Source organism: Amphiura filiformis, chromosome 2, assembly GCF_039555335.1.
Source record: "Amphiura filiformis chromosome 2, Afil_fr2py, whole genome shotgun sequence".
Taxonomy (NCBI): domain Eukaryota; kingdom Metazoa; phylum Echinodermata; class Ophiuroidea; order Amphilepidida; family Amphiuridae; genus Amphiura; species Amphiura filiformis.
Window position 1 is genome coordinate 6,852,028 of NC_092629.1, and position 27,201 is coordinate 6,879,228.

General features: G+C 38.1%; 1 protein-coding gene across 1 annotated transcript in view; it reads right to left on the minus strand.

The window, feature by feature from the left end:
• LOC140137980 (uncharacterized) overlaps positions 1–26,743 on the minus strand; it is a 114,199-nt gene extending 87,456 nt beyond the window's left edge. Inside the window, 14 exon segments of the mRNA XM_072159811.1 lie at positions 14,498–14,664; positions 15,321–15,439; positions 16,153–16,232; positions 17,444–17,506; positions 18,658–19,236; positions 19,281–19,635; positions 20,331–20,477; positions 21,408–21,509; positions 22,758–22,846; positions 23,810–23,901; positions 23,904–23,952; positions 24,503–24,547; positions 24,549–24,713; positions 26,714–26,743. Coding sequence (XP_072015912.1) covers positions 14,498–14,664; positions 15,321–15,439; positions 16,153–16,232; positions 17,444–17,506; positions 18,658–19,236; positions 19,281–19,635; positions 20,331–20,477; positions 21,408–21,509; positions 22,758–22,846; positions 23,810–23,901; positions 23,904–23,952; positions 24,503–24,547; positions 24,549–24,713; positions 26,714–26,743 — 2,082 coding nt within the window.
• Between the last annotated feature and the right edge of the window lie 458 nt (positions 26,744–27,201).

Below are 27,201 nucleotides of genomic sequence, written 5' to 3' on the forward strand. Positions count from 1 at the left end.
AAACAAATGGCCCAAAAATGGCTCATTCCATCACTAAAAATGTGAATTAACACCTTCATTATTTTTGGATTTGCATAAAATCAATCATGTCAACAGTTGAATCTAACAATCCAAATGAACTTGTTCAAAGATGTACGAACTCCAGAAAACGAAGCAGGTGTGGATGAGAACAAAAACATTACATGATCTTACATGCAAGCATAGTAATCAATGATTTGGAAAAGGAAATAAATTATTACTTTCATCTCATCTCATGACAAGTTAGTTGTATACCATTACAGCTTTGATATTGGTGCAACAAGTAACAGAATACAACACAATTAGGGTAATTAAAAAGGATCAATTTCTGGACCATATCCAATTCATGTAATTCACACCATGTATGATGTTTTTTTACATCCCACAAAAGGAAGAGAAAGGGTAACATTGGACCCAATTGGGCCACTTTTCCTGCAACTTTTGACCATTCCTGGTTCATATAGAATTTGGTTAAGAAAAAAATTTGGTGCCTTTTTGACAATATTGGCCCCTGTAATTTTCAGTAACTTGTCTCATAGAAACCAATGGTTAAGAAAAAATTGGGTGACTTTTCAATATCAGTCCCCACAATTTTTAAGTGATGGTTAAGAGAAAATTTGGGCGACTTCTGTGTGATTCGATCCACGATTCAGGTTGATAATTTCTGAAAACACTGCTCTCCAAACTGCAATATCGCACATGCTCAGGAAAAGAGATGCAAATGTGCAATAGGCTATTCCAGTTGATATCCATACGCCCCCTATGGAAGACGTGACCTTAATCTCCCACACAGGGAGTGTGAATTTCAAATGGAGTCACCCATTTGGGTAACCCCATTTGATATTCACACTCCTGTGTGGGAAATTAAGATCATATCTTCCATAGGGGGTGTATGGATTTCAACTGGAATAGTCCAGTGGATTATGGAATATGCATGCCACATGATTAACCCTCTGGACACTACTGGTCATCTAACAGCATTTCTGATTGGTTGATAACTTGAAATGCTCATTTCAATTGCCAATTATGACTATGCTTTAAACTATTTATTGTCAAACTTGCATTTTGCAGATGATCTTGTTAATACCCTCCTTGATTGGTTCAAAATTGGACACAATATTCATTTCGGCCAATTGGCAGGTAGTTCTCATGGGGTTAAAGTAGCAGTTGTTTCTAGTGGAATCACTACTAAAATTTCAACCACCGACAAGATACTGCACAAATCATGTGATTTCTGTTTATTGCCTTAAATATTAGCTACCCCACCTGTGTGTCGCAGTCAACCTTTGTGAGAGGAGTGGAGTTGTTATGGACAAGTGACGAATGAAGCAAGAATTATATGTTGCTGACAATGTAGAATTCATTCTTACATTTTGTACTTCAAGTCTGTTCAACTATTTAGACAGACTATATTAAAAATTATGTACTAGCTGCTATGCTTGTGTGTCGCAGTAAACCTTTTGCGTTTGAGGAGCTGAATTGTTATGTAGGATTGGCGACAGGAGAGGAATTATAGACAGTATTTATAATGCTGCTGGTGTGGAATTGATTCTTACTTCAGGCATAGACAGAGTATACCAATGATTATATACGCTAACTGCCACGCCCATGTTTCGCAGTCAGCCAGAAGCGGTAGAGGAGCCGAGTTGTTACAAGTGACAATTGGTGAGGAATTAATTGTATTGTATTGCTTGTAATCATAAGCATAATATACTAATTACTGTATGTACTAGTTGCCACACCCGGTACCTGTATGTCACAGTGAACCTTAAGTGTGTGGAGTGTCATTTGGTTTGGGAGATGAATGATGAATTAGTATGCAGGATTTAAATGTTCTAGACAGAGAGTTACTTGAACGATAGACAGTATATCAACCACTATATGTACTACCTGCCACGCCCCATCTTTTGCAGTCTACCATAAGATTTCACACCACCAAATAGTATATATGGTTGTGCGCCCTTGAATTTCACTTCTCAGAAAAACCCATTGATTGTGAATTTAAGCATTAAAATGAGCAGAAATTTGCATAATTTTAGCCAAATTTGGATTGGTCATGATTAGTAATATTAATTCCTGCAAGTGTACCACAGATGGGAGAAATCGAATAACTTTTAATGATTTTAAGCAGCCTTTTCTTTACAGAAACACCGGCATGGTTTTGCCTGAAAAATAGGAAATTCCCAGACATCAGAGACTTTGAGGGCCAGTCGTAAAAAATAATGACGGTCAACCTATATTTTTTCCCAGCCAGAGGGATCAGGCAAGGGCTGATTTCAACCATCATAGCTGTCGCTTAAAACTGAGTCGCTCCTGTGAAGAAAAAATGACGTTTTCTTAAGGCAAATTTAGCACATATCTCTATGGGACTCTGATTTGGTGGTGTGAGATCTGAATGGAGCTGTGTGTGTGAGTCTCAACTTTTGATTGAGCAAGTTAGCCCTGTGCCTAATTCGTGTTTGGATTCACCGAAGAAGTGCATTGACTGAATTTATGTAATTAAAGGCTAAAATTGAAGAGAACTGCAACATTTGCTACTAATATACCAGTGCTAAGGTGAGTTTATGACCCAAAATGTGTGTTTGAGTGAAAAATTCCATTTCGTAGAGTGACTTAGGCCCATGCAATGTAATCATAATATTTTGTAAGCTTACATCATCAATGGCATGCAATGACTCAGTGCCAGATAGAGAAGACATTGCAGTATGGTGCTAGGGTACTGGTCGGAACTCATGAAATAGGCGCCTGGATCAGGTAAGCTTACGGTTTGTGTGTTGGGGGGGGGGGGGGGTAGGCTAAGCTTATGATTCCACTACTGGTAACCCAGGTAATGTTTACAATCATGATGGTATGCAATGACTCAGTGCCAGATGTAGAAGACATCAGTATATGGTGGCACGTGGGCTAGGGCACTGGTTGGAGCTCATAAAATGTGTCCATGGATCAGGTAAGCTTATGGGGGGGGGGGGGGGAGACGTAAGATTTCACTAATAGGCCATATAATTCAACACTTATAATTCAGACATTGTGGTCATGTTCTTCTTTGTTTTTGTGTGTATGCCTGGTTACTTGTCCCTCTTGACTGTAAATTGCTGAAAGCCTACTCTTGGTGAATTTTTAACATGGTAATCACAATGCTGTCTTCAGTAGATAGCAGATGTCACAGACACAATGATTCTGCTTGAAAAAAATTTTTAACCAGCTTCTTGCTCAAATTATGCTAAAAATAAGTTAATTAGATTAAAATAGTCTGAAATTAAGGATAATCAGAAACATGTTGCATCATTCAGATTTCACACCACCAAATAGTATATATGGTTGTGCGCCTTGAATTTCACTTCTCAGAAAAACCCATTGATTGTGAATTTAAGCATTAAAATGAGCAGAAATTTGCATAATTTTAGCCAAATTTGGATTGGTCATGATTAGTAATATTAATTCCTGCAAGTGTACCACAGATGGGAGAAATCGAATAACTTTTAATGATTTTAAGCAGCCTTTTCTTTACAGAAACACCGGCATGGTTTTGCCTGAAAAATAGGAAATTCCCAGACATCGTAGACTTTGAGGGCCAGTCGTAAAAAATAATGACGGTCAACCTATATTTTTTCCCAGCCAGAGGGATCAGGCAAGGGCTGATTTCAACCATCATAGCTGTCGCTAAAACTGAGTCGCTCCTGTGAAGAAAAAATGACGTTTTCTTAAGGCAAATTTAGCACATATCTCTATGGGACTCTGATTTGGTGGTGTGAGATCATAAGCGTTTGATATCACCCACCATAAATGCGCCACCTGCTATGCCTGTGTTTCGCAGTCTACCATAAGCATTTGATATCAACCACTATAAATGCACTACCTGTCACGCCTGTGATTTTCAGTCTACTATAAGCGTTTGAGCGAGCTATGTTTTTTATGTTAGAGCGATACCTGGATAAAAGCTAGAACTTGCGTTCTACACCACTGGGATTGGTCATTGTGAAATTCTCGCCATTGATAGTGCTACTTTTTACGCATACAAATTGCTTTCTAACAAAACAAACCATAGACACTTCTTCAGGGTCTATGAACTAACCATCCTTTAATAAAGGGGATCATCAAGGACACAGAAGCGCTAGTACTTGTGAGACCAACTTTTCAACCACTGTGCATTAATAACGGTGAAATTCTTGCCATTAATAGTCCTACTTATTACGCGCATACAGTACTTACTAACGTACCGAGGAAACTGTTAGCAACTTGAAGTGACTTTTACTCTGGGCTTTTACTACATGTACTACCACGGATTGGTCGCTGTGATATTGTTGATAATAGCACTACATACATTTTACGCGCACGCCGCATGCATATATGATGCATACTAATGAATGTTACATTCTCATCATAACTGAGTGTTGTTTATGTTTGTGTGATGACTAAGGAAAGTTAGTACACAGAAAATAAAGTTTGAGACCAACTTCTTCTCCATGGATTGGTAACTGTGAAATTCTCGTAATTGATAGTCATATTTTCTACGCGTATACAGTGCTGCTGACTAATGAAAGTTAACGACGAAACTAAGTTGTGAGACCAACTGGGAGTCCCTTTTACAACCGCCACAGATTGATTGCTGTGATATTGTCATAAATGATGTTACTGACGAAAGTTACCATCTTATTATAAGGGTGATTATCAAGGACACAACTTCTTTAAAAACCTTGAAGTGTGAAAAAACTTTAAATGTAACCACCACCATGGTGTGTAGTGGTTACTGTGAAATTTTCAGCAAAAGACGGTTCTACTTTTTACAATAAACATAATAAAAAGTTAAGTGTTGCTGAAGTGCCGGTAACCTGTACTCTCCACCAGGCCCCCACTGGTCATTTGGGACTTATTTTGCCAAATTTTCAGCGATGATGAGCTACATTTTATGGTATTCAAGAACAAGAGTAACGTGTTGCTGAAGTACTGGTAATCGCAGCGCCCCCGCAGGTCGGGTTTTTTGTGTGTATGTTATTACTTGTAATCACCTTTGGTCTTGTATATTGTTCTCATATTGTGTGTATTTATATTATGTTTTATTGAATTTTCATCTTTGAGTGCAATTATTGTCTGTAAAATTGTACTTTATAGTCATTTCTCTGATTGTTTAATTGAATTTGTACTTTTGATCCCGTTTACTATATAGAAATTGTATTACTCATGTAAAGTATTTTTAGTGTAAGCCATAAGTTACTGTCTGCGTGCTAGCCATAGGTTCAACATAAAAAGCCCAAATTTTGAGATATTTTCTCAAAATATTAAGAGCTATCTTAATAACCACTGAACCAATACTAGGCTTGTTTATATTCATTTTAATGCATTTTTCATGCTTGCTCCAAATAATGAAATTTTTAAATTTGCAAAAAAAATTGAAACTTGTCATCTGCAGTCGACACCCGCATGGTTCGAGTTAATATTGAATGAATCGAGACTTGGTACATAGGCTGAAAAATATTAAAACCACAAAAATATCTGGCAATACAGTACAGTGGTTGGACACCGGACCTGATTAAGGATCCAGAGAGACTGCATCTATGAGCAACTCATCAGGTCATGTGATTGAGTCCACTACCTGAATCACATGACTAGGTTCCCATAGCAACTAAAGAAGAGGATCACGGATAAGTAGAATATTGCTACCAGTTTGCTTCAAAGTAACTTTTTATTGATAGTCCCATGAGACTCCATTTGCAGAAAAAAACATCAAACAGCAACACCCACCATTGTGAAGTAATGAGGCTCAGATGAGCCATGGACAAATTTCACTAAGACAACGAAAAAAAACATCCTGTTCCAGATTTTTCATTTTTGAAATTTTTTTTCCTGTATGCATGTCAAATCTGCCATTTTTTGGACAAAAGTTGACTGAGTTTAACGGCGATTGTTGTATGCATGTAAAATCAGCTGTTTTGGGCAAAAAGTAGATTTATTTTGACTGCAAAAAAGGTGTGGAAAAGCAGGGAAAAAACAGTGAAAAATTAATAATTTTTTTTACAGATTTTGGTCGTTTTTAAAATCATTTGCTGAAAACCTACTTGAAAGATCTGTCGGCATGTAGAACTTTTTTGTCACCTAATATGTGAATTTCTTTGCTTGTGTGAAAAAGTGAATATTTCCACAAAATATTCCCTACCCACGACTAAATGCGGGTAGCATTGTACAATTGCTACTGGTGTTTAAGCAATTTTTCTCACCCGCTGGAATTACTACTGGTCTTCAAGTGAGTAACTTGGAACAATTCTGATGACTATGGCTAGCTATGGTTGTTATTGTGGAATGGCAGCATTCATAGTGTTGCTATTTTCTATGGTCCTTTATAGCAAGACTTTTGCAGATGATCATCAAGAGCAACTAACTGTAACATGTGAAAGAATATGGCTACATAGCAGGCGTGGGTTGTACAAATACAAGGAGAGGTGTCACAACCAATGCCCTAAAGACTGCACCTGTATTCTAGGTAGCAACACAGTAACCAGTAACTGTACTAATGGAAACATCACTGAGGCTGCAATACCATATTCATTTGCTACAAGTGATTTACAGTGGGATGGCACAATATATAGCATCAAACCAAAAGCATTTCTGATGTTTGGAAATACACTAAGTAGTTATTTATTTCTGAACAATACCAGCCTCCATTATCTCTCACCAGGAGTATTTTATGGATTAAACCGCCTGAATGGACTCAAATTAAATGATAATCAACTCACTGAGATAACACCTGGTGCATTCAGTGGTTTGACTCTCTTGAGTTTCTTATTCCTTTCAAACAATCGCCTTTATGAAATAACACCTGATACATTCAGTGGGTTGACAAACTTGAATGCTAAGTTAGACCTTTCAAGCAATCATCTGGCTGAAATATCCCCTGGTACATTCAGTGGATTAACAAACTTGAGGAGGTTACTCCTTTCAAACAATCAGCTTTATGAAATAAAAGCTGGTGTGTTCAGTGGGTTGACAAGATTGTACAAGTTACATCTTTCAAACAATCATCTTGATGAAATAATACCGGGTGTATTCGGCAAATCATTCAGTTTTATTAATTCACATATAAAACATCTACATAGATCAAAAAGGCTATATCATACCTATATGCACCTGTCATTGTCACACAATAATCTTTCCATGTTACATTCAGGCACATTTCACAAACAAACCAGGCTCAGACATCTTGAAATCCATCACAACCAACTGCAGTTCCTTGCACAAGATATTTTTCACAACCTGAGCCAGCTGATGACTCTGGACCTGTCGGTAAATAAGCTGAGTCGCATTCCTACTGAACTGTTGCTCTATTGCATCAACTTGGAAAGAATTGACTTGCATGACAATCCACTCTTGTGGATCGAGACAAAAGCATTTGCAGGTTTTAATGAATCAGTAGATTTAATTGTAAGTGACCCTTCTACCTGTTGTTTTACATCGGCTAATTGCGTGTGTGACAAAGCACCATCTCCGTTCCTCACATGCAAGCGTTTGTTGCCATATTATGGTCTTCGCATAGCTATATGGTGTGTTGGTGCTCTTGCGATATTTGGAAATGTTTTGGTCTGTTACTTTAGATACAAGCAAAAACAGCAAGGTAGCAAGGTCCAATTCTTACTAATCACAAACCTGTCAATATCTGATTTCTGTATGGGTATATACCTGGTCATTTTAATTTCAGCAGACATGTATTACACACAATATTTTCCATCATTTTCTGAATCTTGGCGAGCCAGTGCATTGTGTAGAATAGCTGGTGCCTTCTCTGTATTATCCAGTGAGGCATCAGCTTTCTTCATAACACTGATTACTATTGACAGGTTTCAGGGGGTGAAGTACACATTCAGTGAACATCGACTACGTACTTAAGTTGCTCGTGTTTTGGTTGCCCTGCTGTGGCTTGTAGCATTAGGTATAAGTATAGTAGCTTCTGCATTATCACAATGTAATCTTGGCATCTATGGAGTCTCAGAAATTTGTGTAGGATTACCAATTTCAAGACTCCATTATCACAGGGTAAACGAAACAACAGAAATTCTGTATAACTACATGTTTAAAGCCCAAATAAGAACAAATTCCTTTGTTGTGGATACTGGGAGCAGGGCAGCAATGTACTTTTCAATTGCCATATTCACAGGCCTAAATATGGCATGTTTTTTTGTTGTTGGCTATTGTTATCTGGCTATTTTCTTTTCTGCCAGACAAACAGCTCAGACAGCTGGCCGTTCTACCAACTTAAAGGAAGAAATCAGAAGGGCAATGAAAATTTTTGTCACAGTGTTCACAGATTTTTGTTGCTGGGTGTCAGTAGGCATATATTCCATCCTGATTCAGGCTGGGGCGGTAGAAGATAACCCAGTAGCCTATGCCTGGATAGCAACATTTGCACTCCCCATCAATGCTGCTATTAACCCATTCCTGTATACGTTGCCATCAGTCATTTCAAGCAAGCGTGAAAGAAAGCAAGCAAGAAAAGATTTCACTCAGGCCTGTCAGAAGAAAACAGAGTCATAGATAGTAAATATATCATTTTGGTAATTACTGAAAGCCTTTGCAAAAGAAAGTGCCGACTACATCATCATTTATGCGCACATACTAGTCCAGTTTAAAATGTGCAGTAACAATCAATTAGTGTTTAGGCAATTTAAAAATCGTTTTATAACCTTTGTAAAATTGAGCACGAAAACATTTTCTGCCAACCTTTAATTTGTGTGTCCTTTGTAAATGGGCTATTCCAGTTGAAATCCATACACCCCTTATGGAAGACATGACCTTAATCTTCCACACAGGGAGTGTGAATTTCAAATGTGGTTACCTGAGTGAGTCTGCTCCATTTGAAATCTACACTCCCTGTGTGAGAGATTAAGGTCACATCTTCCATAGGGGTGTGCAGATTTCAATTGGAACTGGAATGTATGAAACTATTTTACGTTGGCTGGGATTTTGAGAGGACTATTCAAAACAGCTATTGTCACAGGCATACCCAAAGGATATGTGGAGAATGAAAAGGCAAACTGCTTGGCAAGGAGAAACTTTCCTCATCAAGCATATTCACAATTATTTTGCAATAATTTTCAAGAGTCATCTTAAGACTTTTTTGTTTCATTAATGTGTACATTTTGCATTGATTGCTTTGTGAAATGTAAGAATTTCTTTGTAAATACCATGTGTAAGTACATATTTTTACTAGATTTATTATTATTTCACTCTTGGTTTACCATAATGTCAATATCATCCTAATATACATAAACATCATTACCATCACTTCCATATCACATGTTGAGTGACATTCTCTATTCAATAATAGGTGGATTTATAGTTTTCATTATATACTATAGATATTTCAATGTAAATAAAAGCCTTATGAAAAATAACTAAAGATTATCCACACATTTTAATTGTAGGTTAAAGAAAATTGGAGTCACCAACCCTTAATAATTCTATAACCCCACTATATTTGGTCAAAAAATTCTATGACCCACAGTATATTCATGACCCACCCCCTTCCAAAGAAAATGACATCCCCTTCCTTAAGTGTGTGTATATCACAGAATTAGAGAAGGAGAACCTGGACTCCCTATACCGCCACGTATAATCGCTGCCATCAGCTATGGGGAGAAAATTGGGGTATTCGGGTCCTTGCCGACGTGCACGGAGACGAACGAAAACAATTCTGCGTCTCATCTGAACCATTGTCGTACTCGTGTGCTGGTCGCAGGAAGTGCGTCTCTCAAATGCGCCCATCATCCATGTCGCGCCTGCATGACAACGAATGCCTCAAGCGCATTCTGAGGGAAACCGAATACCCCCAATTTTTGCCCATGCCTGTATCAAGATGGCGGTCGAGTCCTGGTTCTCTGGTTTTAATTCTGTGGTGTATATCTCATTAAATTTAGTATTCTTTATCTATTTTATAATCCAACCGTGTTTTGCTAGTTACGCTTTCACTGTGAATATAACGTTTGATTGGCTTTCAGATTGACACACAGTGGTTGAATTATAAGCAACTTAACACTGTAATAATATCATAACATGCGGTCAATTTACACCGACTGAAGTAAAGAAATAACAAAAGACTTCAAAATCCTTGATTTATAGATGTTTATAATCATAACATGCACTCAAGTACACCGATTGGAAAATATTAAATATCAGAAGCCTTCAAAATCCTGATTTATAGCTGTATATACTCAAAACATGAAGGTGTCAAAACCCTGATTTGCTGTATATAATCATAAACATGCGCTCAATTACGCCGATTGGAGAATATTAAATATCAGAAGCCTTCAAAATCCTGATTTATAGCCGTAGTGGTTACCCTCAGAGAAACTGATTTAAAGGTACACAGGTGTTCTGACTTAAGCCCGGTTCATAGTCCACTTCGCGCACACAAATTTCTCGCATGACATAATGCACGCCTCAATACAGTTCATTCCAAGCTTGATCAACAGACCTCATTTTCTTCGGAAGGGGTGGGTCATGAATATGTCCGTGACTGGAGTCAATTTTTCCAACGCTTCAGATCATGCTGTAATTAAATGGTAATCCACTAGCATCTGATGTGTTGGAAGTTAATTTTATTATGCCATCAGATGTAGCTTTTAACAATAAATCATCATTAACAGATTCCATAATGGGTCTAACAGCCACAATATAGCCTCTTATAGATACATGTGCTTTTGTGTTTTCAAATTAAAAAAAAAGAAGAAAACATTCTTGTTTATCTACGGTACTCGATACATGTAGCGCAAAATTATAGAACAAATTAATTAAAAAGTACTTGGACATGTAAAATACATGTAATCCATATTTCTGTTGACAATATATAATTGATACTTGAATTGTAGGTGGTTTAATTAGAGAGTTTAAATCAAAGATATATGCCCTAAACATTGCACAAAAATCATGAGTATTAAAGCATCATATATTGAACATCAAGTTCTCCACCGATGCCTCGGTATCGTACTAGGACATGTAAAATAATCCATATTTCTGTCTTATTTGCAATATATTGACAATTGAACTGTAAGTGGTTTAATTAGTGAGTCTTTAAGCTTTTAACAAGCAAAAATCATGAGTTATCTTCATATTAAACATCTTCTCCACCGCCACATCCACCTGCTCCGCATCCACCTGCTCCTCCACCCATATCTCTTCAAACCTATTGTGTTGTAACTTTTGTTACTGACATTGTATTGGTTTAAGCTTTAAAATGACACCTTACACAATGATTTCAGTCTAGGGGATGTGATGCTACAATAATTTATCCCAGGCAGTGCACACAAAAATGTTCCACCGCCACCCTTTTTGCACGCCCATCTTCTGACATACGACCATATGGGCTATTTTGACCAGTTTAAATCAGAATATAAGTCACACTATACATGTATGTTGAAGATATCACATGATGTATTTGATTGACAATTTTTAATTGTAAATTTTTTAATTGAAATTTGATCGTTGTAATAATCATTTAACACTTTTTAATGAAATGGGCTATTCCAGTTAAAATCCTCACACCCCTAAGGAAGACATGACCTTAAAAAGTCCTATACCTCAATGATAATGAAACCTCTGTATCTACACAAAGCTACATACTGTATATTACTGCTTAGTGTTGTGCGCAAATTTTGACGGGAATGGCCTTCCATAGGTGTAGGTCCTAGATAGCTTTAGATACGGTTTTAATGAAGTTGTCCAAAATTTCCCTGAATCCGGTAAATCTTCGCAGGGGTTATACCAAATGTAGAAAATGGTGAGATGCCGCTAGCTAAACATGATTATTTGTGAATAGTCATTTGATCATGTACCACGATAACAAAGTATGTGTTCGTCATAGTTTGTTGTACTTGTTTACCCAATAAATGTATTGCCTCATTTACATATGAATGACTACAACTTCCACAAGACTCTCGGGTGAAGCGGTTTGAATTTCTTGCGTGATCAGATTGAGTAGATGATATGTCACTAAGAAACAAAGAGTACATATTATACATATAGGACCACAGTGATATACAGCGGTTCTTATGCAGTAGGCATAGCAGCCTGGGTGATCGGCTGGCTGTACTAGTTCAAAAATAAAATAAATAATAATTCATATTAGGCTAAACAGTGCATATTACAAAGTCAATTAAGCTTATGTCCTTTTGAGGGACACAGGATGAAGTATCATATAATGTTACATGTATAATTGTAAGGCCACAAAAGAAAAATGTTTGTCTCAGAAACATTTGGTCAGGAAGCTATTATGTTACGCATTTTTTTCTTTGGGAAAAAAGCTATGCGCTACACAAGATTCTTTGGGAAAAAAGCTATGCGCTACTCAAGATTTCTTTTTTTTTGAAAATCGAAGAGTCCACCTCCCCAAGGTCCAGACCAGTGTCATAAAAGAACATTGTGATATGCTGTCATCATTGTGCCATCATTGTTTATCAACAAAGGCGAGGGACTGGTCTATCGATATGCTTGAACAAACCGCTACACAATTCAATGGCTTTTTTGTACTATATGAAATGTGGTGGGCGATTTAAAATGCATGTGCTCTGAGCAAACTACGATGCGTACACACACTGCAGGGCAAAGAACAATGGAAATTGCCATAAGGCCATGGGAATTAAAGTAGTAGATTTGCGTCCACCGCCCGCATGCTCCAAAACCTCCCGCATGAAAAACCCATTATTTCAGTAAAATTTCATTATTTGTGTAAAAACATAAAAATTAAAAAAATTAATACGTATTGCAGCAAGAAATGGCCTTCAAACGCATTTTTGCAGTCATCAAAAGTCACAGTGAATCCTCCAGTGGCCTCTGCATCCCGGGACAACAGCAGTACCATTGTACATGTACAAGATCTGCTCCATGTGTGACGTGTTTACATGCCGGCTGCGATATCCACTTCGAATAACGTGTTAAAACGTATTCACCCGCCGGCGATATCACAAACAAACACGCGGTAGAAATTTAGAAATAAAGGAGTCTTGATAGCCGACAGGCACCACCAAGCATCACTTATCACTGCATCCGAATTTTGATGATCCCCGTCGTCTTTTACGAGCACGATGACCTCATTTATTGCTGCTCATTAAATATTCATGAACCCGACCATTTATGAATGGAATTTCGCTCCCGCGATGTGATTGGACTATTTTGAGATTTAGTCTCAGAAAATAATAAATCAACCAATAAAATTGTGCGTTTCATCAGTTGTGTTATAAAAGCTGATGAAAGAAAAAGTTTCACGCGGGTAAACTTCCGTGCATGGAGATGGGCGAGTACTATTAAAAATCAAATTTTTATATATATGAACTCTTACATGTCTGGAGTAAACCTACATTGCAATCATGATATCATTTGATGGTTTCTCTGTTGATGGAAATTGCACTTTCCGAGAAGCTTCCCAGTAGGAAAAAAAATAATGAATAATGAATAATGAAAAACGGCCGCACATGATTTCAAAAAGTTCTGGACGCAAATCTACTACTTCAATTCCCTTGGCCTAATTTGCGCGCATACTGCCGGGTAATGATGTCACATGTCAAGTGGTCTATACCAGGAGTTACCATCAGTACTAAGGTCATTTGGCTCACAACCTAAATGAAGACTGAAGGTTTTGTAACATCGGTTTTGTCCGTCAAATAATTTTTACAAAAATAGGTACGTCTGGTTGACCAGATGTAAATTAAATCTTAATTGTGATATGTCAAGACAAGGTTATACTTGCCCAAATCCTAGTATAAACATTATGTAATTGCTGTTAATAGATAGTGCACTGTTGGCCGAATTGGCCTGGCCAACAATTCTCCCTCTGTAAGCATCTTCAACTTTTGGCAAACAAACAAACAAAAACACAGACACCTACCTATGTCACTGACTCTCTTCTTTTGCCTGTTGCTGCTACATTTATCTAAATTTCATTTTCTGTACAGGATATTGATCTAAAGCTTTTTCAGCTTTTGGCTGACTTGATGCAAATGAAAAACAAACAAATAAACATGTAAACCAACATAAACAAACAAGCAAATAAACTTAAACATAAACAAACATATAAACAAACAACATGGATGTAAGTAGCTGTTGACAAAAACAACCTGAAAATGTGCGATTGAAATGACTTCGCCTGTGCGCTTGCTCTGGACACAGCGAACACGAGGGATCAAGGAATAGGCTATGGGGTATGAACCCCTAAAAACTTTTTTTTACTCTGTTTATGATATACTTGGACTTTTATGATAAAAATTTGTTAAAGAACATTTAAGAAATAAAATTGTTATTTTTTTAAATAAAATCCAAAAATCAGGAAAATTGGAATCTGGAAGAATCCAGAAATCTGTCAAAAAACAGGAAATTGAAATTCCTGAAACAAATAAACAAGCAGGCAAGCAAACAAACAAACAAACAAAAATACACAAACAAACATATAAACATAAGCAAACAAGCATAAACAAACATATAAACACACCAAGCAAGCACCTACCTGTGCCTCACGACTTGATCCTTTCACCTGTCGCTTCTTGAGTTGCTTAAATTTGTTCTTCTGATCATGGAACTCATCCAGAGCATCGGTAGCTTTTGGCTCCTTATCTATCATTGCACTTGATTTTGTGTCCTCCTCCACTGGAGCAGGTTCAACTGGTGGTGGAACTATTGAACAATAACAAAGATGGGTTGAGCATGTGATGCCCGAGTGATATTTTCATTGTTCCTCAGTTCATGTTAAATTTGTACAAACTTGAAGGATACCTACCTACAGAGTCTTAGCCAGAAATCAGAAACCACCCGTCCAAGCAGATACCAAAATTTGACCCTCAAATATAAAACAACTTGTCTATACCCATGAAAGGGTCACTAGGGTCAAATATGTCCTGATTTGGCCTTTACATGTCACTCTGAATTAGTCTCAAGTTCATATAACCTTAAAATCATCTGTTTTAGAGCTATCACATCTGTAAAATCCATTTAATCCACCCGTCTAAAATTAGATTAGGCCGTCTTAAAGACGGGTGGACGCATGGCTGGCTAAGACCTTGCCTACCTAGACAAATTACACACCAATTAAGGTATGTTAGAGTTCTTGAAAATTATACAAAAGTTTATAAAAGGCTACACTATAATCAGCTTGTAATAGGCCAGTATTATTTGGGTTTTGTTACTACGCGATTCAATCAAGTCCCAACTTCAGCGCATGGCCAGCTCTATTTTGATTGGTTACCCAGATGATTATATCATGTAATTAACCAATGAGGGGAACTGTAAGTAAGAAGCAGGAGTGCCCATGTGGTTAATGTCATAACACATACCTTCCTTTTCATTCTCCACTATGTCACCAGGTTTTTCCAGTTTTCGCTTTTCGTTCCTTTTCCTGCGAGTTTCTTGCAGCTCGCGATCCAGATTCTCCAACTCTCGCCTGATCTGTTCCCTGAAATGATAATAGATCAAATGGGTGATAGGTCAAAGGTTAATATGAGTCAAAGGTTACAATTGACTTCATATCTCCTGCCAATAGCATTCATGTGACGCTTCATCATGCCGCTTGTACTTTTCTGCCAGCAGATCGGCAGAGGCATGACTATGAAAACCAATGTTGCCGCTCAGCAATGCCAAAAATTGTTTCCTGTTCTCATATGTCAGAGCGGCGCCGCTTCTGAATTCAACTCCTAGCAATCTGCCGCTTTGGGCAAAGCGTTGAAGTGATCGATATATAGACCACTTGACATCATTTTTTATCAACAAAGGCGAGGGACTGGTCTATCAATATACTTGAACGAACCACTACACTGTTCAAGGCTTTCTTGTACTATATGAAATGTGGTGTAAAATGCACATGCCCTGAGCAAACTATGATGCTTTTGCACACTGCAGGGCAAAGAACAATGGAAATTGCCATAATTCGTGCGCATACTGACAGGGCAACGATGTCACATGTCAAGTGGTCTATAAGCTGGCCGCTAGTCACCGCTGGCGTTTCTGGTGAAACTGCGCAGTGAAACAAAATCGGCGTCAGAGAGGCAAAGCAGCAAGCTGCAGCAAAGTATGAAACCAGCATACGGGTTAGGGTTAGTACTAAGTTATTGGGTTTTCGGACTAATGATGCTTCAGAGCTACCAACCTGTAACCACTCAACACACTTACTTTCTGCTCAGTTTGTGTTCTTTCTCATCCTGTGACGGTCGTCTTTCTCTCATTTTACTTCCTCCATTTTGTGATGAAGACTGTAAAACAAAACAAATGTAGGAATAAATAAACAAATGGTAATGGGAGATGACAATTTTAATGACTTATCCTTCACTTTTAGGTGATTTATACACAATTTTAATTTTTCTGACAATCTTACTGGGATCACTGAATAAGCCCTTAGTCGGAGGTGTGATTCAACGCTTGTCAAATATCCTGAACATAGTAAAAAATCCTGACAAACAGTGTTAAATTGGGCTAAAATACCACAAATGGGTTGAGAATCAATAAAATTGTGTAAATTTTGGCTGCAAAAAATCCTGAAATCAGGACAAATCCTGAAGAATCACACAACTGCTTTAATGTATACATGTAACTTTCCTTTTTGTAGAGTGTTTAAATTAAGCGCTTGTCCAAAAACACCGCGGACAACCGTTTTGAACCAATCACTAATCTGGCGGAAAACCAAAAGATATTTGATCCAATTGCACAGATGACTTCAAAAATACTTTATCCAAAAAAAGAAACTGAAAGCACTGTTGAAGGTGTGTGACCAAACTGAAGTTTGATTGTAAAACATTGTCCTTTCTATCTTGCATTGAGACCTAGACATTCCACAAATAGCCATCGCAACCAGGATCAGCTCCCCCAGTTTTGTACGGGTTACAGCGAGACAATTAGCAGTAAGTTCCTTGTCCAAGGGAATTTCAAGCTAACTCAATTTTTCCACGAGAGCGTAATAGGCACCGCCAAGGTTCGAACCCGCAACCTCTCGCACCATAGTCGAACGCCTTATCGATTGAGCTAACTTGACTGCTATTACCAAAACATTTTTATTCCAAGTTCTGAGTTCAATTGTTCTAGTAATTTGGATTCTAGAAGCATAAATGTGTACCTAGTGGACTATTCAGACGTACACAACTTCCAGGGTGGTAGTCACTAAACCACCATGTTTATGTTCATACCGCCTAAACGAAACATATACCAGGCTTAAAACTTTACTAGGCTGGGCCTAGATTTTGACAAGAATCACAGAATCAATTCTTGTAATGATTCTCGTAAGATTCTGTTGCGAGAATCAACTTCCCTCATTGCATCATACAATAAGTGAAGTGCAGTGACTATGATGGATAATAACAATTTTGGATTGGGAGTGTTTTTAAAACGGTTGAATATCCACTCGTAAATTTTGGATTACTTTTTGAGTAAACCTTTTTGCACAGATCAACCCATCCTACGGTGTACTCACCTTCTCCTCACTGCCGCTTCTGTCTTTCCGTGAAGACTTGTCAGACGACCCACGATCAGAATCCTTGATAATTAAAAAGGAAAATAAATAAACACATAAATAATTAAGCAACAGAAGGACAAAAGAAAGGAAGGAAAACATGGACAGTATGGATTTAAAAAAAAGTTCTCCACAAAGATACTACACAATGTAATAATCCCATGATAAGGTACACTTTTTATTTACCCCTTTACACACACAACCTAGCCCCAACTGGTTAGACCTGTCAATCATTGTCCAGAAAAGCAAAAAACAGGATAAGTAATTTGCTATCAAACCATGGACATAATTGGTTTACACCACAGAATTAGAGAAGGAGAACCGGGACTCCCTATACCGCCACGTACAATCGCGCGGTCAGCTATGGGGAGAAAATTGGGGGTATTCGGGTCCTTGCCGACGGTGCGCGGAGACGAACGAAAACAATTCTGCGCCTCATCTGAAGCGTCTTGGTACTCAAGTGCAGGTCGCATCAAGTGCGTCTCTCAAATGCGTCCATCATCCATGTCGCGCTTGCTTGACAACGAATGCCTCGAGCGCATTCCGAGGGAAACCGAATACCCCAATTTTTGCTCCATGCCTGTATCAAGATGGCGGTCGAGTCCTGGTTCTCTGGTTTTAATTCTGTGGTTTACACTCACTTTTAAATACATTGGGCTATTCCACTTTAAATTGTAAATTCTTACACCTCCATGGAAGAAGATATTACCCTAGTATTCTAAGCAAGATGTGTGAATTTCAAATGAGGTTACGTGAATGGGCAACTCCATTTGAAATCTAAACCCCTGTGTGGGAGATTGAGGTCATGTGTTCCATATGGGGTGTATGGATTCCAACTGAATAGTCCATTTTACACTTTTGGTGTCCACGGGTGCGCTTAATCTCATAAAATGTCAACATTTTTGAGGACAATTACATACAGACCCTACACACGCTAAGAAACAAGTAAACATGAGAACTACCTGTCGATTTGCCAAAAAGAAGTTTTCATTATCAATTGGACCAATCGGCAACATTGTTAGAATAATTTCACCACGCAAAACAATTTGGGTGAATTATTTGCAAAGCTCCATTCTGATTGGTGATTAAAGTAAATTTATCATGTAATTGACCAATCAGAGGCAATGTTAGATCAGCAGGTAGTGCTCAGAGGGTTAATTCCATTGCATTTTTACCTTCTTAGTGCTTGAGTTGGAAGATGACCTTGACCTCCTGCTATCTTCATTCTCTCCTTTACTCTTCCCTCCTTTATCAGCATCTTTGCCATCTCCTGGCTCCTTCTTCTCCTCCCTCTCCATTCTACCAGTTCTGCCATTATCTTTCCTATTATCACTCCTCGTTGGTGATTTTAAACGCTTGCTCTCAGTTCTTGCACCGTCTCTGCCACCATCCTTCCTATTATCACTCCTCAATGGTGATTTTGACTGCTTTCTCTGGGTTCTTTCTGAGTCTCTCTGTCTCCTGGTAGGAGATCGTGATTGTTTTCTCTCTGATAATTTTTCCAAATCTCTGTTGTCCCTTTTCTCATATCGTTCGGAATCCCGCTTTCCTCGATCACGTTCTGTTCGTCCCGCTTCTTCTCGCTTTGAACCTCTCTCCGTATCACGATTAGTTCTCTCCTTCCTTTCTCCTCCCTCACTGTGACTATCCCTGTTCACATTTCGGTCCGACAATTTGTCTGCTGTCCTTTCAGGGTCTTTCTTCTCAGAAGCTCTGTCCGAATCTCGGACTTTCTTCTCATTTTCTCCGCCACTTTATCACCTTCTGGACTTGATTTCTTCCCACACCATCAGACAACCTGTCTTTTTATCCGGTTTTGCAACCGGTGGTTCAGCGGCATATTTTCTGGAATTTTATCCCAGCGGGACTTTCTATCGGAAATTTTATTTTGGCTGTTCACTTCATCATTCTTGACCGCCTCTTCTTTAGACGTCGTTTCAGAATTTGAATTCTTGATGTCTGGTGCAATTCTTTCTCCATCAGTGTTTATACCTCCAGCCATCTCCGTATCATCCTCATCCTCATCTCCTTTCAGTTTCTTAACAAACTGACCCGCATCTGTGCCTGACAGTTGCTTCCCTTCTGGACTACTGAGGGCGCCCTCTTCACCAGAAAATGATCTCTTTCTTTTGTTAGAATCTTGCGGTGGGGATCTGTGAAATTATGAAAAGAAGATTTTTAAAAATAAGACCTGTATTGAGAAACAAAATGGATGAAATGGACTCTCATTTGAAATCTACACTCCCCCTGTGGAAGATATAGTCAAAGTCTTCCACAGAGGGAGAGTGTGGATTTCAAATAGAATAGACAGTAATGGGTAATGCCATTATAAAGGGCAGCCAATTAGCTAGCCAATTCTATTGGAGAAACATGTAGTTACTCCCTCTGTAGCAAACTTTTCTAAAATCTTCCACAGGAGTATGGCAGATTTTAAATGGATTAGCTCAATTGATAGAAGAGCTTAGAAAGAGAAGTTAAAATGGGAAAGCCATAATTGCAGGTAGAGATAACCTTGGAAATTATGGTGCATCAGCCGTTTTGTCGATTAGATCTAAGCGCAGGTCAATTAGCAACTTATGGTGCTGTGCCTCTGCCCTGATGTCAGATGCAACATTGACATTCTGAGCTCATCTCGGAGCAAAATACAATTAAGTCCCAATTGTAAAACACCAATAACTGACATACATTTGTACAAAATAAAATATAAAACAGTTTAGAACAATGGAAAGCAGAACTTTCAACTAGTGCAAAGAGATAATATAAAATGTATGAGAAATTATCAATGACACTTAATGTTTTTTATGTGGTAGACCAGAGAAAACCATATTTCTAAGGGGACATTACTTACTTGGGAATAGCTGGTGCTGAGCTAAGACTGCGGTCGCGAGTTAAATCATGAGCACTTTTGCTCTTGTTACGCATCTTTTGCTCGCCTGTTATGCTTTCTACCTCATCTTCTTCTGCTTCTTCACCGAATGATAACAAGCTGAAGTTTCTGTAAACCAAAATATGATCTTATATATCAGTTTTAATAATAGCCATAGGGCAAAGAAAAAAAACCTGTTCTACGGGCGGTCAGACCTTTGAATTAGGGTCGGTAGGTGTATCTGGCTTTTTTTTTTTACAAATCTCTAAATATTTTGGAATTTGGGAAAATACAATTTAATTCCTGAAATTTGTAAAATTTGAGTCAGCATTCATATGTAGATTAAATCCCTGTAGGGCTCTATGTTATACATTGGGACCTCAGTGTAATATCGTTGGTATTTTAATGCTAAAATAAAACATGACCAAATACTTTAATGCATTGGCACAATAAAACAGCTTTCATATACCGTACAATAGAATTCCGTTAACAAGCATATATGCTTCTAAACGAGAGTTTTTTTACGAAAGAGGCCAAAGGCAAATACCCCCACAAACACATTACAATAGATTGGTCTTACAATAATACGTGTTTGTACAGCCGCTAATATCAGTAATATAGTTGTTCAAACTCCAAATATTGTTTTTGTGGAGAGTGTCTGCCTCTCCTCTCGTCGAACAAGGTTTTATGGTACACATACTTACCAACATTGGAAAATCGAAAACTGTGACAATTCCGGGTAAGACGGGACAGTTGGCAAGTATGTATACATTTTTGAATTTTGAAAATTGACTGTTTTATTCTCTTGTGATCAGTGTATTTCGAGTACAATGCATTGCGGTTCCTGTATGTAATACTCTGAATACAAATAATGCGTTTCTGTAAAATTCTTATACTGCAATGAACAAACGGTCAATTTTCAAAATTTAGAAAGTACAATGAAAACAGTTTCACTGTGCCAATGCTAGTTTTCCGTCATGTTTGAATAAGCATTAAATATATATTGGTATAAACAGTGACTGCTCCCTTATTTGCTCAAATCTTCTGATCTCAACTTACTTAGTTCCTTTGACTTTAGTCTTCTTCTTCTTTTCATCTTTGTTCTTCTTAGTGTCTCTGGGTACAATGTCATCAAATGGGTTGGCTAAAACCTGACAAAATGAAAAAAATAAGGCCAAATATCAAACAAGGCGGTTCTCGAACCATGAGTCTCGCCTGCTTTTCGGGACTGTCTGCTTTCACAATAACTTTTGGTAAAAGAAGTAAAAATATAGATCATCATAGATAGTGAACACCACATATAGTAAATATTCAAGGGAGGACTATTTTTCAGCCTGTTTTACAAGTTGACCTCAAATGACCATTGACTTTAGTGTGTGATCTTGAACACAGCAAGTTCCCATAGTGCAGCTTATGGCCAAGTTTGGTTGCGATTAATTAAACTGTTCATGTGAGACTAGATTTTTTCATTTTCTATTGACAAGTTGACCTTAAATGACCTCAGTATTATGATATTGGATATCACCAACACATGAATGTACCCATATGCAGCTAAAACACAAGTTTGATTGCAATATGGATTTAAACTGTTCATATGAGACCAAATTGTAAGCAGAAGTCTTACAAAGCCTTACTTTACAAGTTGACCTCAAATGACCTTTGACCTAAGTATGACCTTGAGCATCCCAAATACATGAAGGGTCCCATAGTGCAGCTATGACTCAACAATGGTTGCAATAGGATTTGAACTGTTCATATGAGACCAAATTTTAACCAAAAGCCTCAAATAGCTGCCACAGCATTTGCTTTGCAGTATACATTTGTCTGCAAGAAATTGGCCAATTCACCAAATATATTGGTAATATATTTGTTTTTAAAGCATTTGTTGATTGATTTGAGTGAATAGCAATTTAAATAACTGAAAATATTTTTAGTCCGTGTTCAAGAATGCAATTATGTTTGTAAGTTTTAAGCTTCTAAAGATTATTTTGAGTTGGTGGGGACGAGGGAGAAATGCATTTCTCACTGGATTTTAAAATCTTTGCAAGCACCGAGACACCATTTTTTTTTTTTTTTTCGAATGAAAACAAATATAATTTCTCTGTTCCGGTTGGGGGGGATGTAGGTGCATGCATATGTTTGCATACATTGTACATTTAGACCAGATGATTTAATCCTGTGTGCACAGGGTGTGTATGTGTGGGTGTGGGTGCGTAGGTGTTTGCCAGCAAATGAGGACTTACACTGCACTTCACATTTAAACCGTGGATCACTCTGCAATGGGGACAGTCCTCGGTTCAAGGTCTGCAAACATTTGCATAGTCCTAAACAGGCGTCCACGTTTGGAGGCGATTAAATGTGTGGGGGGTGTGTAGGGGTTTCTAGCGCCTATACACTTACCTCAGTTGATTTAATCTTGGTGGGTAAATTGGTCTGTCCTCGCCATCTGTTTCAACTTCTCCAAGTTTGAGCATGTTGAATACTGTGTTTCCCACGACCTGTGAAAGAAATATTGTAAAAATCTGGTGATGTATTTGACCAAATTATAAAAAAATTCTTTATGGTCTGATTTTGTTATAAGCAATTTTATAAATAAAAACAAACCATAAAGATTTTTTTCTGTATTTGTGCAGCGACTATAATAACAGGCATGAAAACTGGTGGCTTTTTTACCATTTTCTGTGCATTTTGATTCAGAAATATGCTGAAAAACACTGAAAACAATTACAAAAGAGACTGAAATCAGCTAAAATGCTGAAAATTTTCATGCCTGTAATTAGCACATGTTTAACATCAGCATTGATAACAAATCTTGAAAGTACAAAGTGTTGCTAACATTTTCATCACACATTGAATATTTTGCAGGACGCATATTTTTATGTATTTTCCAAGCACTATGCGTATGCTTGGACGCATAGTGCACAAAGCTCAACGGAAAATCTGGACTGATCAGATCCAGAGAGGATATCTTACACTGTCCCACAATGCATTTCTTCCATTTCAATTTTCTGTACTGATTTGCTACAGAGTGCAACATACAATGTAGGTCGATAGTGACAAAAAGTACCTGAATGAACAGCACATCCAGATCTGGCAAAAGTTGTTATTTCTTGACTATTGACCCGTGTTTAGCCACTCAGTCTATTCTAACATGAAAACAAAGGAAACCTGTACAAAGTAATACATGTAGAAGTGTCATTTGCTGTAATCGAGGTGATGCATCATGCTGCAAAGGATTTTGGGAAGGGTAAGATATCTTCTGCAGATCAGATCAGTTCTTCTCTAGTTTAGTGTACATGTAAGATACAGTAGTTATTGAGAAGGGCACTTCAATACTTGCCCAATATGAAAAATAATGTTTAAACCAAATATCGCACTCAATTTCCAAATACGGCACTCACTTTCCAAATATAGCACTCGCTTTCCAAATATGGCACTCACTTTCCAAATATGGTACTCACTTTTCCAAATATGGTGTGTTTGTTGTTGAGATGTTCACATCTATCCAATGTAAAGAAGAATTGGCTGGCATTGTCGTTAGGTCCTGCATTACCATGGCGACCAAACCACGGCGTGAAAACTTGAGTCGGCTGTGAAATTCATCCTGTTATGTTGTAAATTTATTACAATATTATTATGCTGGAATGTGGATATGTCCGATATGACAAATAATGATATATTACACAGGGCTCCCAGTCTCCCACACCTTGAAGCCTTTAAAATTCAAAGACTTTTCAAGGATTTTCAAGGTCCAAAAGCATGATTTTCAAGGACTTGCCACAACACAAAAATCATGATACGGCTCTCCAAGCGGCACGTATTAACTAAAGTGACAGCTGCTCTCCACTCTCCAAATTTTATCAAAATTATACTTTATGTAAAATTCCAATTTTCAAGGACTTTCAAGGACCTTGTGCAAGTTTCAGGACTTTCAAGGCCTTGAAAATGTGTTTTCAAATTCAAGGACTTCGGACCCCTTAGATTCTCATTAGACCCCTTAAATTTGGGTTTTGAGGGGTTTAAAGGGTTCAGAAAAAATCAACTGGACTCTTTACATTTTTAAGCTTGAACTATCCCTGCCCTCTCTGGAAAATCGCCCCCCCCCCTCTCTCTGATGATGAGTAAATTGTCCAAATGTGAACAAACAAACAAACCTTGAAAGCTTCTCCATAAATGGATTGACCTCCTTCGCCAGTCCCCCGTTGGATCTCCTCCCTGGACAATGAACCCCTTGATGATACGATGGAATATGCTGTTGTCATAGTAACCTTCTAAGCAGAGCTGGATGAAATTACGACATGCCTTGGGGGCTTCTTTGGTCCACAGCTCAATGTCAACGTCCCCATTGCTTGTCTTAAGAAGAACCTACAATGAAAGCAAATAGTGGCAATGTTTTTTTAATTAAGATTTTTCAGTATCAGATGATAAATAAATAAAAAATAAATGTAGATATTTATAGCGCTTTATGCCGTAAACAGCCTCAAAGCGCTTTATATTTATTCCGCCGTTATAGAGGCCGTCAGCGTGACGTCATATGCCGCCATCTTGCGGGTACAGGCTGCGATGGTGTTCGATATCCATGCGTGAACAGCAAAATCACCGTGGTGATGCGTGATAACAGCAGCGTGGCAAGCTGCGCCCTGCGCGTAGTGTCCGACGCAGAATGCCGCGTATCATTTGTACCCACAAGATGGCGAAAGGCTGACGGCCTCTATTAGAATATGTCGAACCACGTTTGCTGCCTACAAATGGTGCAGGGTTCATCAGTACAATGACTGTGACTACTAGAGTTGGGCGACTATCACTTTTTTCCTAGTCGACAGCAAATAGTCGCGTCGCGACTATCTGTGGTTAAAATTGGACTGAAAAATCGGGTGAAAGATTGGTGGCAATTTAGTATTTATAATGCATGATTACAGGACCCGTGATTGCGGGCATCGCATCACAGTTTGCTACACAAACCAGCATTGTTGCGATACAAATTGCTACACTGTATCGCATCGCGTTTGCGATAAATATTTGACTGTAAAATGCTGTAATATAGGCCTAACTTATCTGTTCAATTAAATTCACTTGCCACTTTCCAGCAACAGCACAAGAAACTTCATATAATTTCTCAAACCTTCAATATTCCAATAGCGATCTTCGTTCGTTTCCATGTTTTGCTGTGCATGAAAATATGTAAACATGCCGATGCGGCAGTGCATATTTTCCATGGTATGCTAACTCATGAACGTGTTGCATCGTGCATGTACGATTAACTTTCACCTCCGACCTCGTCACCTGACCTCATCTAGACTACTGCATTTGTCGCTACAGGGGTGGCATTGCAACATTACAACTGTTTGTCAGCTAATTTTTTTATTTTCCTGTTGCTTTCTAAATATTCTGTTACCACAATAAGCATAGCTTTTTGAAATTATGTGAAAAGTGCTTCTAATCTAATAATATTTTCCTAAATTTTTCCTTTTGGAAAACACTTCTCGGAAGTTCTCGCTGTTTCTTTCCAAAGTTAAAATAATCTCATACCTTCAGTAGTTGGTACAAACACCCAACCTGGGTCTGTACATGCACGCTATGACGCTGCTACACCTGTTATCGTTGCATAAATTATAATCATAATGAGATGTTCGACAGTTCTAAGTAATTTGAGTTTTTTGACGGCTTTTATCTTGCGGGAAAGTAGTTCGACAACAAGTCAATAACACCAATTTAATGATGATTTATGGACTTTCTGATTACTTGTTGGTTAGTGTTACTATTGGTAAGACAATAACTAACATTTTTTCTCATTTTTAGCAGTTTATATGTTAGTATTTGGTTGGTTTTGGTGCGAATAACTGGCACTTTTAAGTAATTTTTTAACACAAAAATATACTTGCATTAGTCGACTTTTGGTTTTCAATAGTCGTAGTCGCGTCTATCAGTAATAGTCGCGACTAACGACTATTGGCGACTTAATCGCCCAACTCTAGTGACTACCCCTAACAGCTTCCCATTGCACCTGGGTAGGGTGAAGCAAGCGAGACAAAGCGCCTTGCCCAAAGGCGCAACACGGTGGCGGGACGGGGACTCGAACCCACACACATATCCATTTCATTGTGTGTACAGTATTCAATGTAGGCCTGCATGACTAAGACGACAAGAAATTGCCTTGGTGCCCTTTTCAAATTTTCAACAGTTGCCATGATGCCCTCTTAAAATATTACAAACTGCCGTGCTGCCTTGCATTTTAAGATAGAAAAAAAAAAGTTGCCGTGCCCTTTCAGATCCTTAATTCAAGGGATGATTTGGACTTTAATTTGATATATAAAATGATGTGGTTTGATGGCAAATTTGAATTCACCTTTTATACATGTACCTACAGCATGCACAATTGGAATTGAGCGAGTCATATACATGTAACAGAGGCTCTGCCCTATGGCGGAACCATGCAAGGGGTGAATATTGTTGAGACAAAAACTTCTTACCAGAAATAGCAGTTTTCACTTGTTTTCAAAAAAGTTGTTTTAACCTTGTTTTACCCCATAATTTGCCTCATTTAGGGACCGTTCACAAAAAAATTTATCGCGAAAATTTTCGGGCCCTCCCCTTCAGACCTCAAAATTTCAGGGCCCCCTTTTTGACATGAAAATTATGGGTCAACCCCATAGAAAAGCATATAAACTTAATTTTTCCAGGAAAATTTGTGGTCATTTTTTTCAGGCCCCCCCCTTAAGAGGGTCAAAAATTTTCAGGGCCCCCCTTTTTGCATCAGGCCCCCCCTTACAAGTGTTTGTGAACAGTCCCTTATCGAAGCCCTACCCTCCTCCCAATTACAATTTAACCTTGACTTTAAAGTGTTTGGCAACTG